Source organism: Mycteria americana, chromosome 3 (genome assembly GCF_035582795.1).
Source record: "Mycteria americana isolate JAX WOST 10 ecotype Jacksonville Zoo and Gardens chromosome 3, USCA_MyAme_1.0, whole genome shotgun sequence".
Lineage (NCBI taxonomy): Eukaryota > Metazoa > Chordata > Aves > Ciconiiformes > Ciconiidae > Mycteria > Mycteria americana.
Genome location: NC_134367.1, coordinates 94,788,519 through 94,804,520, shown reverse-complemented (window position 1 = coordinate 94,804,520; position 16,002 = coordinate 94,788,519). Strand labels below are relative to the sequence as shown.

Genomic DNA, 16,002 nt, shown 5'->3' with positions numbered 1-16,002 from the left:
AGGGGATAGTGACAGAATTACTGCGCACTTAATGAGCTGGAACCCATCCGTGACCTGAGGCTGCAAGAGAAAGAGGAAAGAGAAGGTATTGGTGCAGTAGGGAAGTTTAATCTTCATTGTGCCCCTCAAGGAGACCTGAGGCTGCCATCTCCTCCGTACCTTCTGATACGCGGGCTCGGGCCAGAACGGGGCCAGCTTAACACATTCCTGCCTTTCCCCTCCTCGGAGCAGGCTCAGCTCTACCTGCCAGACAGACCCCTGAAATTTGCACCGGGCCAAGCCCCAGACCCATTTGCTGAATTAGCTCACTGGGTTGTCACTTCAGATTAATTCCTGTCAGGGAGACTGTCTTTAATGAGACTGGCCCTGTGCGATGCCTGAGTAATTGTACGGTCTCTCTTTGTTTGTACTTTCATCCCTCCCATGTTGGATAAACATCCCCTGCTGTCTACAAAACTCATCTGGGCTCCGGAGCCGGCTGCCACTTGCCTCATCAGCCAGCCAGAGCAGCGTTAATGAGAGCTGCGGCAGTGGGGAGCCGGGCTCACCGTGTGGGGAGGTGACAGATAACAGAGCTGTTTGGACAGACATAGGACAGGGGCGTTAGCAGGAATTTAATGATTGTGATTAGAGCGGAAGGTTAACTCTGCTGATGGCCATCGCAACGCAGCGGGAGAGGTTTTATGCCGAGGCCCACGGGCTGTGGATCTGTATTGCTTCATTTCTGCCTCTGAGTTGTTCTTTTGCTCTCCTCTGAGCCCTCTTTGGCAGCGTCTCTCAGCTGCTGTCGGTCTTTGGCTTCAGTAGCGCACAGAGCCGGCCGCCCCTCCACGGGCGCACAGAGCGGGGCAGGGACATCTCCCGTTCTCTTCACGCACCAAGCAGGGGTGGTATTACTCAAACGGGAGGATGAGCAAGCAGCGCACCAGCCCATCGTCTTTTACATAAATGTTTAGTTGAGAACACTGTTAACTTTCACCACTACGCTTCCCCCATTCGTGCACCACCATGGTTTGATGAACCCACGTGCGTGGCCCTTGGCACATGAGGAACCAGCCTAGTGAAGCTGGATGTATCTTCCAATGCTTGTAAGCAACCCTGTAATAAAACAAACAGCTAGTTTGTGCAGCCAGGGTAGGACAAACTTCCAGAGCAAGCTAATCCACCCAGCCCTGTATTCATCAGGAGTGAGAACATCCATGCCAAAAGCTTGTCTCCTCCCATCTTCAGCAGTAGCCATTGTCTGGAGAAGAGTATAAAACCAAGATGGACACATGCAGTATCACTTTCTCTGCTTCTAGATATTGTAAGCCCACTTGTTTATTGGGCCCCAGGTTAGGAAAGGCTATGAACACAGAAAGGCGGTGCGCTCGAGCGGGTGGTGGAGTACTTGAGCGGGTGGTGGCCCCTGCAGCAGCCCAGCCCTGTGCTCTGGGAGGTGAACGAAATCCTTTTTCTTCTGCAGACACAACCATGGCTTCAGGCGAAGCTTCTTGGGAAACTGAGCAGCCAGCGCCTCGGGGGTGGCCTGAGGGCTGCACCTCGGGGCCAGGGGGATGCCAAGGGCTAGGAAAGAAGGCAGCTCTGCGCAAGGCAGGCAGGGGTGACCGGACTCGCTTCACAAACCAAGGGTCTAACATTTTGTTGCCTCCGGGGGATTACCTGCTGTCTGGGCAACGCTGCCATCACCAAGGTAACACCTCGCGCGGGGCTGCCGACAGGCCCGGGTCCATAGCCCGCATCCCGAGGCTCACTGGGGCACCGTGCCCCAGTGGCCCCATCCTGTGCGTCCCCCCACTAGTGCTGCGGTGGGGTTTTCAGCTGGGGGACGCTGCAGGAGCTGAGGAGGTGACACAGTGAGGTTTTATGACAAGAGGCTGTCCTCTTAACTCCTTTTCATACTAGAAGGTGAAAAGCTTAAAGGATGGAGTTGTGGCTTGTAAAGCGGGGATGGCCCCATCCTGCTCTGGATAAAAGGTGACCTGTGGTGCACTCGCCTGGTGGTACCTGGAAAAAGGGAAAGGGCTTGTGGTGCCGCATCCACCGAGAAGTCCTCTTGCTGAGAGGCTGCTTACCCAGTTTGATGCCCCGGTGTGGGACATAGGCAGCGCACATGGAAAACAGATGTGCGAGTCCCTTTTCCTTCCCTCCTCCCTACTCGAGCATCGCAGTCCCATCCAGCTGCAGCGAGGAAAGGAGCGTAGCTTCCCGTGAAGCAGCAGATGGTGGCCCTGGCTGCACGTGAGATGCTGCACGGATCAAAACACTTGTGGGGTGTGACAAATGGCACATCCCTTTACTGTTCATCATTTCACTTGATACGGGTTGTGCTGGTCCTGTCTCACTGGCACTAGGACTGGGGACTGCAGTGACTTCGCCCCACCATGTTTGCCCAGGACTGAATCTCGAAGCAGACCTTCTGTTGTAGGATGGCTTATAAGTCACACCTGCCAGAAAGCTTCTTTAGTCCTGTCTTCTTTTTTGCCTACCTTAGCTGCCAGTTTGATGTCTGATCGCAGTCTGCTGTCGTGTGGGACAACATCAAATCAACGCAATTCCACCTACCTGCTGAGCCATCCTCTGTAGCAGGAAAAGGTGGTTTTTTTCAGCTCTAACGCCCCCATCTCCCCCACTGATGCTCTTTTTTTTTTTAATTTTTTTTTTATTTGAAATTTTGTTCAGGCAGTGAGAATAGGCAGATTACATTTTTGCTCTCAAGTCAGTTGCCTTCAGTTGTGCTAGTGGCATGCGTGACGCCGTGTGGAACTCAGCTCTGAGGGAGCTGGAAAAGGATGAAGAAAGAAGCCAGTGTGTCAACAGGAGGTGTGCTTGGGGGATGGTTCGAACAGCCATCATGATGCAAAGCCAGGGAAAGCAAGAGGAGGGAGAGGTGGCACTGCCTTTTTAGCCTGCGAGAGGAGGAGAGGTTTGGGACATGCAGGGGGATTGAGTGGCAGGTGGGTGCTGGTGGAAGGAGAGCTGGCTGATCAATAGCATTTGATGGACAAGCTGTGCTTGAAGCTTAATGAGATTTCTGTGTGGGACCTGGGGGTAGAGCAGCAACTTTGCCACAGGCATTTGGGAGCGGAGAGGGCAGGATCCTACCTCAGCTGTGCTCTCTGCTGCCTGAAAATGGGACACAACGTCAGCCACTGCAGCTGACAGCACGTTGAGCAATCTCTCTTTTCATCCCTAGTGATCTGTCATGGGGGATGATGTGTCGATGAGACCTGCTGCTAGAACAAGGTCCTCTCTACCTGTGCTGTAAGGGAAGACTCCAGGACAGCTGGAAGTTTGGTGGGGGTGGGAAACAAGGAGCTTTTTCCACATTTCATGCATGCATTCTTTACTGGCTAAGTCGGCAACAGCAGAGCTTCCCCGCAATGGTAAGGAAGAGAGTTTCCTCCTGGCCATTGCTCACTGCAGGTGGATGTGTCTGCCCAGCCATGGATGTTGTTAGCCCTGTCAGAGGATCAGAGTGATTCCTACAAGGCTGGCCAGAGAAGCTGGATACAGGCCTGACTGGCACCGATGGGTCAGGTGAGTTCAGTGGAAATGGCTGGGAGCCATGGGATGAGGCTTCCCCCTTAGGTCTGCCTAACATCTTCCAATGCTGCTATTGAGAGTTCCCTTTGCCCACAAGAGCTTAGCAAACGATGCCTAACTAATGAATTAGTCTGACTAATTCTGTCTTTTTGCATTCACAAATTGCTCTTCAGTATGATTTGTGGTTTTCCTGAGCTGGTTATCCCTGGTCCACAGATCATTTGCAATCAGTTAGTTGGGAAAATTGGTAATATGAATGGTGGCAGGTTAGTTATGCCTCATGGTACCATTTTTCTTCTCTGATTATGCAAAGCAAGTAAGGTAACCTGCCCAAAACAGGATAGCTGAAGGTTTTACAAGGTGGCTTGCCATTCATAAGGTGCCTTGCAGCAGAGATTTTGTCTTAACATTCACTTTTCATAAGTACTGCTCCTAATGCAATTCAAGTACTTGACTGTGCAAGAGAGCAAGCAGAATGTTGTTTGATTTTCCTAGTACAAGGGAATAATTACAAACAGTTTTCCCACTCTTAGCTCTGTTTGGAATAGTTACAGTGCCTGAGAAGAACAGTACAAATAATCTCGCTGGAAAGGCTCATGTGATCTTAAAACACATCTAGTAGCAAAATCTCATCTATCTCTAGCTCCTAACACCACTGTTCAGTGCTCATTCAGGGTAAGGAGAATGTGAGAGAAGAGATAATCACATTCTTCCAACCAATATACCCCTCATATCAGCCTTGCAGGCTTGAGATGTTGTTTTGACACCATTGTGCCTGTTCATATCCAGCAGGCTGTTGGCTTGTGTTTTACAAAGCTGAGCACAGGATGAAAAATGCTTGCCAGGTATCAATGATAAAAGTGAGTCCTTTGTGTACATCTCTTATCCACACTCCTTTGGTGGCTTCAAGGGGTACATGCTAGTTACTGAGTCTTTCTGAGAGTCCCTATTGATAGGCTGTGATGCAGCTTCCTCCCATTTTCTCCGCTCATCTGTTGTTTTCATTAGTCAGCCCATGTTCCTCCTACTGCTTCAGAGTCTTTTCTTTGTGCACCTTCTTCCCCTTCCCTGTTCCCCCTCCAATTTTCCACCTCTTCTTTCTTTTGTTTCTGTTTCCTTTTTTGGTTTTGGTTTCGGGTTTTTTTCCCGGCTCTCGCTTCCTAGAACATGTTGGAGATGATAGGAGAGTGTGAAGGGGGGAGGGTTTGGAACGGCGTTGTAGACTCTCCCGTAGCTAGTGACAAACAGGCAGTAGTAGGCACTAGATAGATGTTTTGACTGTGTTTCATAAAGAAATGAAACTTATGCAGGCAGCATGGAGTAATGTGAAGGGCTTTATAGCTCTCCCTGCATATGCTGTGCTGCCTACCCCTTCTTTGCTAGAGACAGGACTGGAAGCGCAGCCGAGTTAGAGGTGGTGGCCATAGGCTCTGGAGTGATACTTACATATATACTTTAATTAGGTGTGCCAGACTGGGAAGCCCAGAGTCCCACACACAGGCTGTTTCTGCTCCGGTAAGCAATAGCCCCATCCTTTATTAATTGTTGTTTTTACGGGTAAAGGTGCCCTACCGGTGGGCTCTGCCAGCGTCTGTAGAGAACGCAAAAAAAGAGGCCTGGGAGATGGCAACTCCTGTTGGTGGAGCATGTCTCCCTTGCTAAGTCACAACCATATTATAGACAAAATGTCTCAGAATTCAACCCAGTTGCAGCTGAGCAAACCTGGGCTATGCAGAGCCTGCTTGATTTTTCTTCCTGGAGCCAGAAGTGCTGACAGCACGGTATGTAAACACGTATGTGGGTCTGGCTGCAGGCAGTCACGTCCAGTGCAAGGGAATAGATGGAAGAAGAGACTGTACTCACTGAGATCAGGGATGGAAATAAAGTTGGATCCAGTAAGGCACCGAGCAGTGCTGATTTTCAGATGGGAGCCTCAAAAGAGATGGGAACCATTGCTCTGGGCAGGAGGGGGCTGTGAAGCAACATGAGGGATGTTGTCCCTTATTCAGCGTATGCCCATGCTGCAGACAGATTATTTCAGGCTCTGCAGTGCATAGTCAAGAACAGGTAGGATCTTGCAGCAGCAGCAGTATAGAGCTTCCAGTCTGAACAGAAGGACCACATGTGCCTTCAGGATCGAAGATATGTCTGTGAGACAGTAGGAGAGAGATAACAAGCGTAGATAGACATGCACGTAACCTGTCTAGCTCCGTACCAACCACGACGACACCAACGCAGGCTCCTTGCACAGACTGTGGAGCGTGTGGCTCTCCCTCCCTTTCCACCTATCACCAAATTTAGGTGCTAGTTTATGCTTTTCTTCTCCAGTTCCTGTGCTCCCCCTCCTCAGGACGTGCAGCTGTGGGATGCCCCAGTAAGCCTATGGCTCATGAAGTTGCCAGTCATGCTGTGCCTCAGTTAAGGCTTTTACTTGACTGTCTCCCTGACAGAGTGAAGATTAGGTCTATTCTTTTTAGACCGGGGAACATATGCTAATAAAATACATATTGCTTTCTGATCAGCCCCTAATGAAAGACATTATTGAAGAGTGTGGAACAAGCACTTACAGTAATTCATGACAGCACCAATTTGGCTTCTCTGGGAAGCTGTAAACTGCTGCTCTCGGCACCTAATGAGGATGGGCAGCTGATTGCGTGTGTTAGAGGAAGAGAGAGAGACTGTCTCCTGGCTTGGGTGGCTCCAGCTGTCCTCAGTAGCTACTGAAGGTCGCAGCTGCTTCTCTCTTTGGAGCTGGGGATGTCTCAGCCCAGAGAAGGAGCCTCCTGCTAAGGACAATTTAGGAGAAAAAGCTTCTAGGACTCCTCATTTAGACTGAATAATGGATTTGCTTTGGCCATCCATGCTTGCTTAACCCCCAGATCTGAACCTGTGTGCTTGACTGATGAACAACATAGGCATGAATTTCAGTTCGCTGGTGTGCTTGTCTGCCAAATGCCAACTTTATGTTTGCAATGTGATTATTTGCTCTGGAAACTCCTAATGAGTAATGGTCATCAAGCAAGGAAAATGAAATAAATCCAAGTTTAAACTTATACTAGCCCTTTAATTGATGCTTTTAATGCTTGACATCATTTCCATTCAAGGTGGTGATGAAGTACTAACCCAGGAAAATGTTTTAATCCAATCTGACAGGCACAGGAAGCTTGGTGAGAGATTATAGAGAAACATCACAGTGACTGTCTTCATACTCAAACCAAATTTCTCCACTACCCAAAACTTACCCAAATGGCTTTTCCAGATGGCACCTACCCTGCTGAGGGGGCAGGCATCTTCCCCATGGCTGATACCAGCCAGTCAGATCCGCATCCCCTATTAGGATTGTTCTGCTGAAATTTTGTGCAGCTGACGCCAGGCTGGGAGGCAATGCCACCTCAGTGAAGGATCAGGATATCCTAAGGAAGATCTGAAAGACAGAAAACTACTTGAGTGGTTCAGGTGGGATGAAATACAGCAGTACAAATGCAAGGTCACGCATGTGGAGAGTGCTATTAGAGGAATCTGCTGCAAGCCGGGAGCTCATCAGTGGGAAATGACTGAAGTGGAGGAATGATGTGGGTGAGTGAGTTGACTTCAAGGAACTGGTGGTAAGATGCAGGTGTTAGAAAGGGCAAATGTACTCCTAGGTGAAGCCTGAAGTACTTCTAGGCAAGGTGGAGAAGTGCTACTGCATCCTATATGCAGGGCTGGGATACCCACCTCCAGCAAGTGGGATCATGCAGAAATGGATTATAGAGTAGATCAGGGAAAGTGAGAGTCTGTGTTACAAGAGGAAGCACAGAGTGCTCAGCTTGTTTAGCCTAGCAAAGCAAAGGCTGAGAGGGGGTGTGATTGCTGTCTATAAAAACACCAGGGGGTCAAGCAGCAGGGAGGGAAAAGAGCCGTTTAAGCTAAAGGACAATATTGTCACAAGATCAACTGGGTGCAAGCTGCCTGTGAATAAATTTAGGCTGGAAATGAGAACATTAGGGTGGTCAGGCTCCGGAACAGCCGTCCAGTGGGAGGAGCAGGCCTAACGGGAATGGCTTTTAAGATGGGATGTGGTACATTCATAAAATGAATAAGCAGAGGTAACCCCTGTGATGACAGGGGACTGGACTCTGTCAGCCAGGAGTGTACTTCCCCTGCTGTGTCCCTGAACGTGGCTGTGCTTTTCCCTTCTTGGAACTCCTGGAGGATAGGAGGGGGCTGCCAGTGCAGAGGGGTTTTATCCCTCTGCCAAAATACGGAGAGCAAGAATCAAATCTGTGGTGTTCAACTGCAATGTCAAAGAGAAACCATCTTCCTCCGCTCTGTCCAGTGATGCCAAGGTGACATCAAGGACCAGAATCTCAATCCATTGCTGTGTGTCAGAAAGACCATGGGAAGAAGTGAGAGAGAAGGGACACGTTTATGGCGAGTTTTTCCATCATTGTGGAAAATATTGGAGCCTCATGTTCAGGAGAGATTCCTAAAATTCTCTGTCCCCACCTCCCTCCTGCCTCTGTTTCTGAGCATTTTTCATTCCTCTTTTCCCAAGGAATTTGCAATGATCTTGTTTCTACCCATGGAACTCAACTCCTGGGCTCTCATTCTCCAGCAATAGAGAATGGGTCTGGCCCTTGGATAACTTGCTCTCAATCTTTGACACTGTAAACTCTGACACACGTAAATCCTGACATCATCTTTTCCTTTTTTTTTTTCTTTTTTTTAAACTTTTTTAACTTTAAGAAGTCCATGGCATCTAAACTCTTTGAAGTTACCTCTCTGCAAGGCATCCTGTAGCTTTGGAGGTGCAGTTGGAGCAGAAATCGAGGGCAAGGTGTGTCTGCTGAGGTAGCAGGGTATTTTGCATTGCAGAGACACGTGTTCATCCCAGGAGTTGTCACTAGCACCTAAGAAAGCTCAGCCCCTTTCAGTCCCTAGGATGGGGTGCTTGGGAGTATCTTTCCTGGCTGTCACCAGTTTAAGGCCACAGACACTGCCAGTCCCATCATGTTGAGGGCAATGGTGTGATTGTTTCTGGTCTTTGTGAACAACACTCCCTTTGGAAGGAGCTGGATTTTGTTGGGATGAGTTCATGGCAGGTGCGGCCACAGGGGAAATCTGATATGAGACGGTGCCTGCAGCCCCCTAGGACAGAGCTATATAATGTGTCCAAGATTGTTGGCAAGCAGGCTGAACTGGTAAAAATGGGAGGCTCTTTCACAACCTGAGTGGTATTGCCTGTTAGAGGAAAAGTGCCCTTCTGCTGCTGTCACCTTCTTCAGGCCCCTGGACCATGCTAAACTGGGATGTCTATGCCTGATGAGAAAATGGGCAGCCTGGCTGAGACTGTCTGTTCTCCTGGGCACAAGAGACACGGATGCCCTTGCACCCACCGCTGCCACGGTGCTGAGCTTTGAAGACCACCTTAATCGCTGGTTGCTTGAAGAGTGCAGCCCACCAGCTGCACAGGCAGTTGAAGATTATTTTGTCCACATTATCTCCCCGTGCTTCTTTCAAGCCTAGTTGAGATACCCGCGCTGCCTGCACCACCAGGCTCCCCACGGCCCCTGGTCCCGTGCGCGTCTGCTCTCCAGAGTGTCCTGACTCTCACAGATGAGAGAGGAGGGCTGGGGTGGGGGTACTCAGCCTAACGCCCCGCCTGCACGCGTGCCAGAGACAGCATCTGTCTGTGGAGCTGTACAGGGAGCAAGGAAGAGCCTGTCGGAGGGAGGGACCCTGCGTGCAAGGCTGCTGGGCCACACCAGCCTGCCTTTCTCTGCCGTCTCCTCTCCCTTCGGAGAGGCCAGCCTGGCTGGGGACGGGAGCTGGGAGCTTTCCCAGCGCCCCGTGTCTGCAGTTAGCTGGCGAGGACAGAGTGGGAGCGCGGGCAGTCCCGTTTGTGCTGCAGGAAGGATCAGCCAGGGGAATTTGAATGAGGCTGAGAAAAAAGGGAGAGACAGCGAGCGCGTGCGGAAAGGATTTGGAGGGGAGATACTGGAAAGCAGAGCTGGCACTCGTGCCCTGAGCTGAGAAGTTGCTGAAGAGGCGGGACAAGTAAGCACAGAGTGGCAGGAGTGAATAGCAATGCTGGGAAGCTGGATGCCCGCAGAGCAGTTTCTTTGCTTCGATCAGCTTGTTAGGGAATCTGCATGATTTTAATGTACATTTTTCTAGCTGGTGTTTGCAACAATTCCCTGGGGCTTGGTGATGAAACAGGTTTTCTTTCTAATTTCTCCCTTGACCAAGCATGCAGCTGCTTAATGTGCAGCTGGTTGTGAGACCACATGCGTGGCTGTGCAGGTCACACCAAGTCCCAGCACAGGTAGGTTATCGTGGCCTTGTGAATCCATGGTGCGGTTTGTTGAGCAGGACTGCAGCATTAACTATTGACAGATGTGTTTATTAATATCCTTTGGCTTTATTATGTCTGTTAGCTGATAGGTACCTGGCTTAAACATCATTCAGTCTGAAAACAACATCCTTTTTTCCTTTAATAGCCTACATAAACAGAAAATGTAGATGTGGCTGTGTCATACTTTGGACGCCTCTGCTGTGACAGCGTCCCAGCTGGGATGGAAGCAGGGGCCAGTGGCAGCGTGGCATCCTGCTTTTCTCTCTGAGGCTCTTGGTGTGTGTTCCTGGACCCGTGAGCCGGCTCAGCTGGCCACAGAGGGACAAGCACTCTCTAAGCATCACGAGCCAGCTCAAATGATAAGACAGGGGACTGGGCAGACAATACCTACCAACAGAATGTGATGGTGAGGAATGAGAAAGGGCAACCCTAATTTGCAGGTCCCGGAGGCTTGATGGCTAATTACATATGAGCATGTGAGTGTGCTCTCCCTTGGTTGCTACTACTGCTTGCAAGTGACAGGGGAAAGGAACAGGTTGCACACTGTGCATGTGAATACATACATCCCACATGGGGCTGATTTTGCCCTCTGTAAGGTGTTTTTAGGGAACCCGTTCTGCAAGAACATTCTCCCCTCTGCAGCCTGTGTGATATTCACAGCCAGCTGGTAGAAACTGGGTTTGTTTGTTTTTTCCCTTCCCATCCCCTCCCTCTCATTATTGGAAATGAAAGGAGGTGAAGGCAGAGATGAGGCTGTGCATCGCGCTGTGCTCTTATTCTGGCCCCACTGGCAGCGTCCTGAGCCTGGTGATGAATGAGCTTGTTGCGTGAGATCCTCCACCAAGGCTTCAGCATCTCTAATAAGGTGGCCAGCGTTTCACTGTCCTCTGCGTCTGCCTCTGCTTTATTAACTGCACCGCAGCAATATTAAGCTGGAGCACTGGGCCAGCATGATCAGAAGGAGGAAGGAGGCTGAGGAGGGGGTGGAGGGAAGAAGATACCTGGGTAGCATGGGAGAAGAGCACGCACGGAGCAGGAGAACAAGGGCAGCAGCAGGCAACTGAAGCGGAGGATTAAAAATTGGGTTCCTGCTGGACTGATGCATGCAGCTCTGCACAGACCTGCTGCTGGCAATCAGGGAGGCAAAGGACGTTTAGGAAGGGGGAGGCAAAGCCAGACCTTGGCCTTAATGTCTCTGTCTGCTGGACCTGTGCTGGGGACTGCAAGCAGGCATCTGCTCTGTGTGCACAGAGCGAGTGCTGGCTGGAGCTGTCCCCTTTTTCTCCCTTGCACTAATTTCATGCCCTTTAAACTGTGCTGTCTGTCCACCTGGGCCTTTCTCCTGACGGCTGCAGCTAGCCCAGGGGAGAAGTTTGGCCCATGCTGCTTTTCACCCAGAAGAGCCAGTCTTTCCAAAGACATCCCGGGCCAGGTCTGTCGGGATGCCAGGACCGTAGGGACTGTAGTGAGGATGTGTGGAGGGCAGCCTTGCTGTGCCTGTCCAAGTAGCAGGTTGAATAGAGACGGGACACAGGCTGAGAGAAGAATTGGGTCCAAGGTATTTGGTGGAGGGAAAAGACCCTCGCAAAGCTTTTCCCCTGTGCTCCAGGAGGAGGTACTTGCCAGGCCCCGGCTGTGCCTTTCCCATTACCTAGTGATCCAGGTCTCTCCTGGGAAGCAGGAGAGTTGCGACCCATGGAGGGCATACGTGCCTTTATTAATCGCTGTTTCACAGCCAAACCTGGGTGACAGCCAGTTATTTATTTGGTTAAAGCTACGTGCCCCTGAGGATAGACTCAACTGGGGGATCTAGAGCTTTGCAGTCCAGACTGGAGGCTGATTTCTCAGTTAGTCCTGGATTAGGTGATGTGGGAGAGTAAGTGATTTGACATTGCTCCCAGAGGCTTTAGATACCCAAATTCCACCTAACTCCCAGCTGAGGTGGAATTTGCACTGCCTGATTCTCACCCTCAGGCTTCTCTCTGACTCTCCATTTTGTTTCTCTTCTAAAGGTTATGTCTAGACGAGGGAAATGGCTCCTGACCTCCTCCTATTTGCTGGCTGCCTTCCCAGCGCTCCGGCTCATGGCAACCTGCAGGGAGGAGCTGCCACCAGCCCCCCCAGTCAGGCTCCGCTCCCCAAAAAGCCCCATGCCAGGAGCCATACTGCTCCAGCCTCCTGCTTCTGGCTTGTGACCCCTCCTCCCCTCCCAAATAACTGGGGGTCTGGTGCTAATGACCCCAGGTGAGATCGCTGCCACGGGGAGCCAGCTCTGCTCTTGCCTGGCAGAGTGGCGGTGCGGAGGGCTGGCAGATGGGAGGGCTGAGCGGTAGGCATGCCAGTTGGATCAGGACCCAGCTTGCGTGCGTGCAGATGGGGCGTTGTTGATACGAACGGATCCTGGCAGCATCCCGGTGCCAAGTTCATGCTTGGTTCCCAGAGGCACTGCCCTGGTCCTGCCCGCCGGGACCGCTCCCAGGTGCCTTGCGGGAAGGCACTGAGCTGGGGGAAGGCAGGGGAGCAGTCCCTGGCCCTCTGACACATCTTGCCCGGGGCAGGAGGGTGCAGAAAGCAGTTCCTCAAGCAGCTTGCACCCTGATCTGTTTAGGTGCGAAGGTCTCTTTTAGGTACAATCTGTAAAGCAGGCACAAAGTTGTTGTTCACTGTGAGAACCACATGCAGCCACGGATTCCCGGAGGCCAGTCCCTGCCCCAAGACGGTACCATGGCAGGACCTGGTTCAGCCCTTCCCCTTCATTTGGGAGCACCGTCCAAACTGTGGGCAGATCAGCTCCGGTGAGGAGGTGGGTCCTGGCCTTGTTGGAAATGAACAGGGCTCTGGCATGGGAAGCTCTCCAGTGGCAGCCATCGCTTTTGAGTTTGAACTCGCGGTTGCGTACCTCAGGGCTGGAGGCAGGCAGAGGAGGGACTGCACGTGCCTCTTTTCACCAAGTGCCACAGCTGCATTGCTCCCCTGCCCTGCCTTGCTGACGGCCTCCGCTCCTGCTGTGCCCTCACTCCGTCTTCTTGCCCCACACTCTCCACACTGACAGATTTACTGTAAACCTTCCTCCCTGCATGCCGGTGCCAGTCGTCCTGTAACTTTGGAGTTAATGACGAACATTGAGCCTGCCTATCAGGAGAACTGCCTTTGCATGAAACCTGTCAGCCTAGAGGATGCATCAAAGGCAGGGGGAGGCTTAGTGTCTGGGACAGTGAACACTGGGCCATGGAAAGCCCTGCCAAAGGTCCTTTTACCAGGACCATCATCCCCAATAACATATCAACACCAAATCTTGCCACAAGGATCCAGGCACTGCACAGCAACAGGCAGGAAATTGTATCTTCACAATGCAATCCTTGTTTTTGTCCTTCCCCCGCCAAGCAAGCATGACTGTGGCAGGGAAGTTTCACTGACACGTAATTCATCATTTTTAGTGGTGGTGATTTTAACAACGATATTTTTCCCATTGTTTTCTTGAAACTTCCCTGCTGCCTTAGCAGCCAGAACAATGGTCAGCTAGCATGGTTCAGCTCCTTCCTCAGCGGGCACCAGTGAAAGAGGGAGCCTGTGGGTGACTCCAGGGGACAGTGACTTGAACTGGACCCCTTGCTCTGGTCTGCAGAGGCAGCGTGGGCTAGGATGCAAGGGTGGATCCTGTGGAAGGGTGCTGAGGAAGCGTGGCAGTAGACAGGTCGCAGCGAGGCACCAAATGAAATGCCACAGGGCCCAGGCAGCAAATGAATGAGTTCTGCAGCAGTGATTGTGAACGGAAGGGTATCTTGGCAAAATGTCCTGCCGTGTGTGCACAGGACCTTGGTGCACTAATGGAGGTGAGTTGGGTTCCTTTCTCCCCTCTCGGAGACGTTGGTTCTAACACAGAGTTGCTCCAGGACCCGTAGTTCAAGTTGTGCCCCTGCCTCAGGAGGACCCCAAGGCTTCCTTTCGGGGAGAGCTCAGGCTCCTGATCGCTGTTCTGTACCAGGGCTGGGAATTTTCAAACCAATTCTGCATGAAGATCTCATTGATAAACCAGGTGTACTTGTCTGTATAGGAAGAGGAGGAACAGGGTGTTAGATGGTGGATAGGATCCCTCAGGTTTCCAGTTTCAGGATTTTTGTAACAGTGTGGGTTCTTTTCCTATGCAGCTGGCTCAGAGAAACACCATCCAAACCTTCATTCCTGTGCAGAAAATGGAGAAAGGCCTGTTGCTGGAGCACATCTTGCCCAACCTGAAAGTGCCTCAGAGCTATGAAGTTCGCCTGACGCCCATCACCAGCTTTGGGGCTGGAGATACAGCCGCCCGCATCATCCGGTACATGGAACGTAGGTGTCTCCTCCTCGGTCCTGGCTACGAGAGCAGGTCCGAGCCTCAGGCCTAGGGACATGGGCATGCATAGACGTTGTCTCCTGTGACCCTTGGGTGGACCTCTCTGCTCTATGGAGCTTTGATGGCACAGCGCTATCACATTTGGCCATGTTTTGGCTGTTGCCATCAATGCAGAGCGATAGGTAGAGACCTCTGAGGGCCGATCTCCACTCATCCTTCACTTGGCAGCTCTGACTTGCACTCTCTGCTCTGTGGGCAGCAGAGCCCCAAAACCCCAGTCCCCACTCAAGCCATGCTGCAGCCTCCCATGGCACAATGGCATATTTTAAGGACAGCCACTGGACACTGCATATTAGCTACATGCCCATAAAAGTAAGAGGATTTCAGGGGGTTTCAGTGCCTTCCAGAGCTGAATGCACAGTTCCTTTCCTGACTAGTCACTAGTAAACCTGTTGTTGTGTCCAGTACCCTGAATCCCAGATCATCTCATTGATATACATTGACCATGCTTCTCTCCCCAGCATCCCAACAGCTCACAACTCTTCCCATTCCCACAACCCTATGATTTCTTTACTCCCCCTCAGGAGTTTGGACCCTGTATTTCAGCAGAAAGTACAGATCTCCCTCCTCCTATGCTTGCATGATTTCACACAACCCTCTTGTCCCGCAGAGTGACAAGGTGTCTGGTGTCCCCAGCATACCTATTGTCTCAAACTTCCACAGAACTGTTTTGATGTCTCTCTCAGATACCAAGCTTTGGTATTTAAGTGGGTGCTATCCCAGTGGGTGCTCCAGAAAGAAACTGTGTTACCAGAAGGGTTCCCCTGTGCAATCCTGGGATCACCCCTTGGGTGGAGTTTTCTTAAGGTCTGTTGCTGCTTGGATCAGAGAGTCAGCATCTTGTTCCATCACCAAGGCACACACCGAGCACTGCTGTTTCACAGGCATGCTGCTAGGAGATTTGTGCATCTATGACCTTTCTCGATGTGTTTGTTTTATTTTCAGACTTTGATTGTGATTTGCGATTTGAGGGAGTACTAGCTGTTCTGACTTGTTTTTCTGTTTCCTCTTCCAGCAATCAACTATCCCAACCCAACAGGTAAGCAACAAAACCTTTGTGTTTATGTTTTGAATGTAATGCGTGTTAGTCAAGTGCTCCAGCACATCAGGAAAGCCAAACAGCTGGAATACACGGCTAGCTTTGCCAAATCTTTTTCCCCAAAAGAGGATGAAATGGCATACGCTAATGCTTCTAGTAAGTAATGCCATTTGTTGTACCTTGAGTTATTGCCAGGAGATACACAGCAGAGATATGCCTCTCACTCACACTTGATATCTCTGTGACTGGATAGGCTGTGATCTTGAACCCACCCTCCCCCTAATACTAGCAATCTGCACCCACTAAGCAGGTTATTAAATGTTCCCCAAAATATCTGTGTTTGAGGAATGTATATCCCCCATCCTTTTCTGACCAGGAAAGATACCGCTTGACATCTCTGCAGGCTGATATGGAGCATTTTGCAGCTCAGATCTGGTTCTTCTTGCAAACTCCTTGAGCACAGTCCCTTTCTTCTTTCCCTCCAGTGTCATCACTGTTTACTTGCTTATTTACCTTCTGGTCATTCCTGCCAAGATGCAGGCCCATCTTTACTGAGCACTCAGAGTTCCCATTGATTTTGAGCAGAATACACAACATCTCAGAATGATGATCTTTAACAAGAACATGATGGTGCCCATCGAGCATAAAAGAGGATTTCTAGCATGCTGTAAATAGTGGTGGAGTGATCTT

General features: G+C 50.8%; 1 protein-coding gene across 1 annotated transcript in view; it reads left to right on the top strand.

Annotated features, from left to right (window-relative positions):
* The window catches only part of MDGA1 (MAM domain containing glycosylphosphatidylinositol anchor 1), a 146,746-nt gene that overhangs the window by 101,929 nt on the left and 28,815 nt on the right, over positions 1-16,002 (top strand). Inside the window, exons 11-12 of the mRNA XM_075497408.1 lie at positions 14,032-14,209; positions 15,289-15,312. Of these exons, the coding sequence (XP_075353523.1) occupies positions 14,032-14,209; positions 15,289-15,312 (202 nt within the window). The remainder of the gene's footprint in view (positions 1-14,031; positions 14,210-15,288; positions 15,313-16,002) is intronic.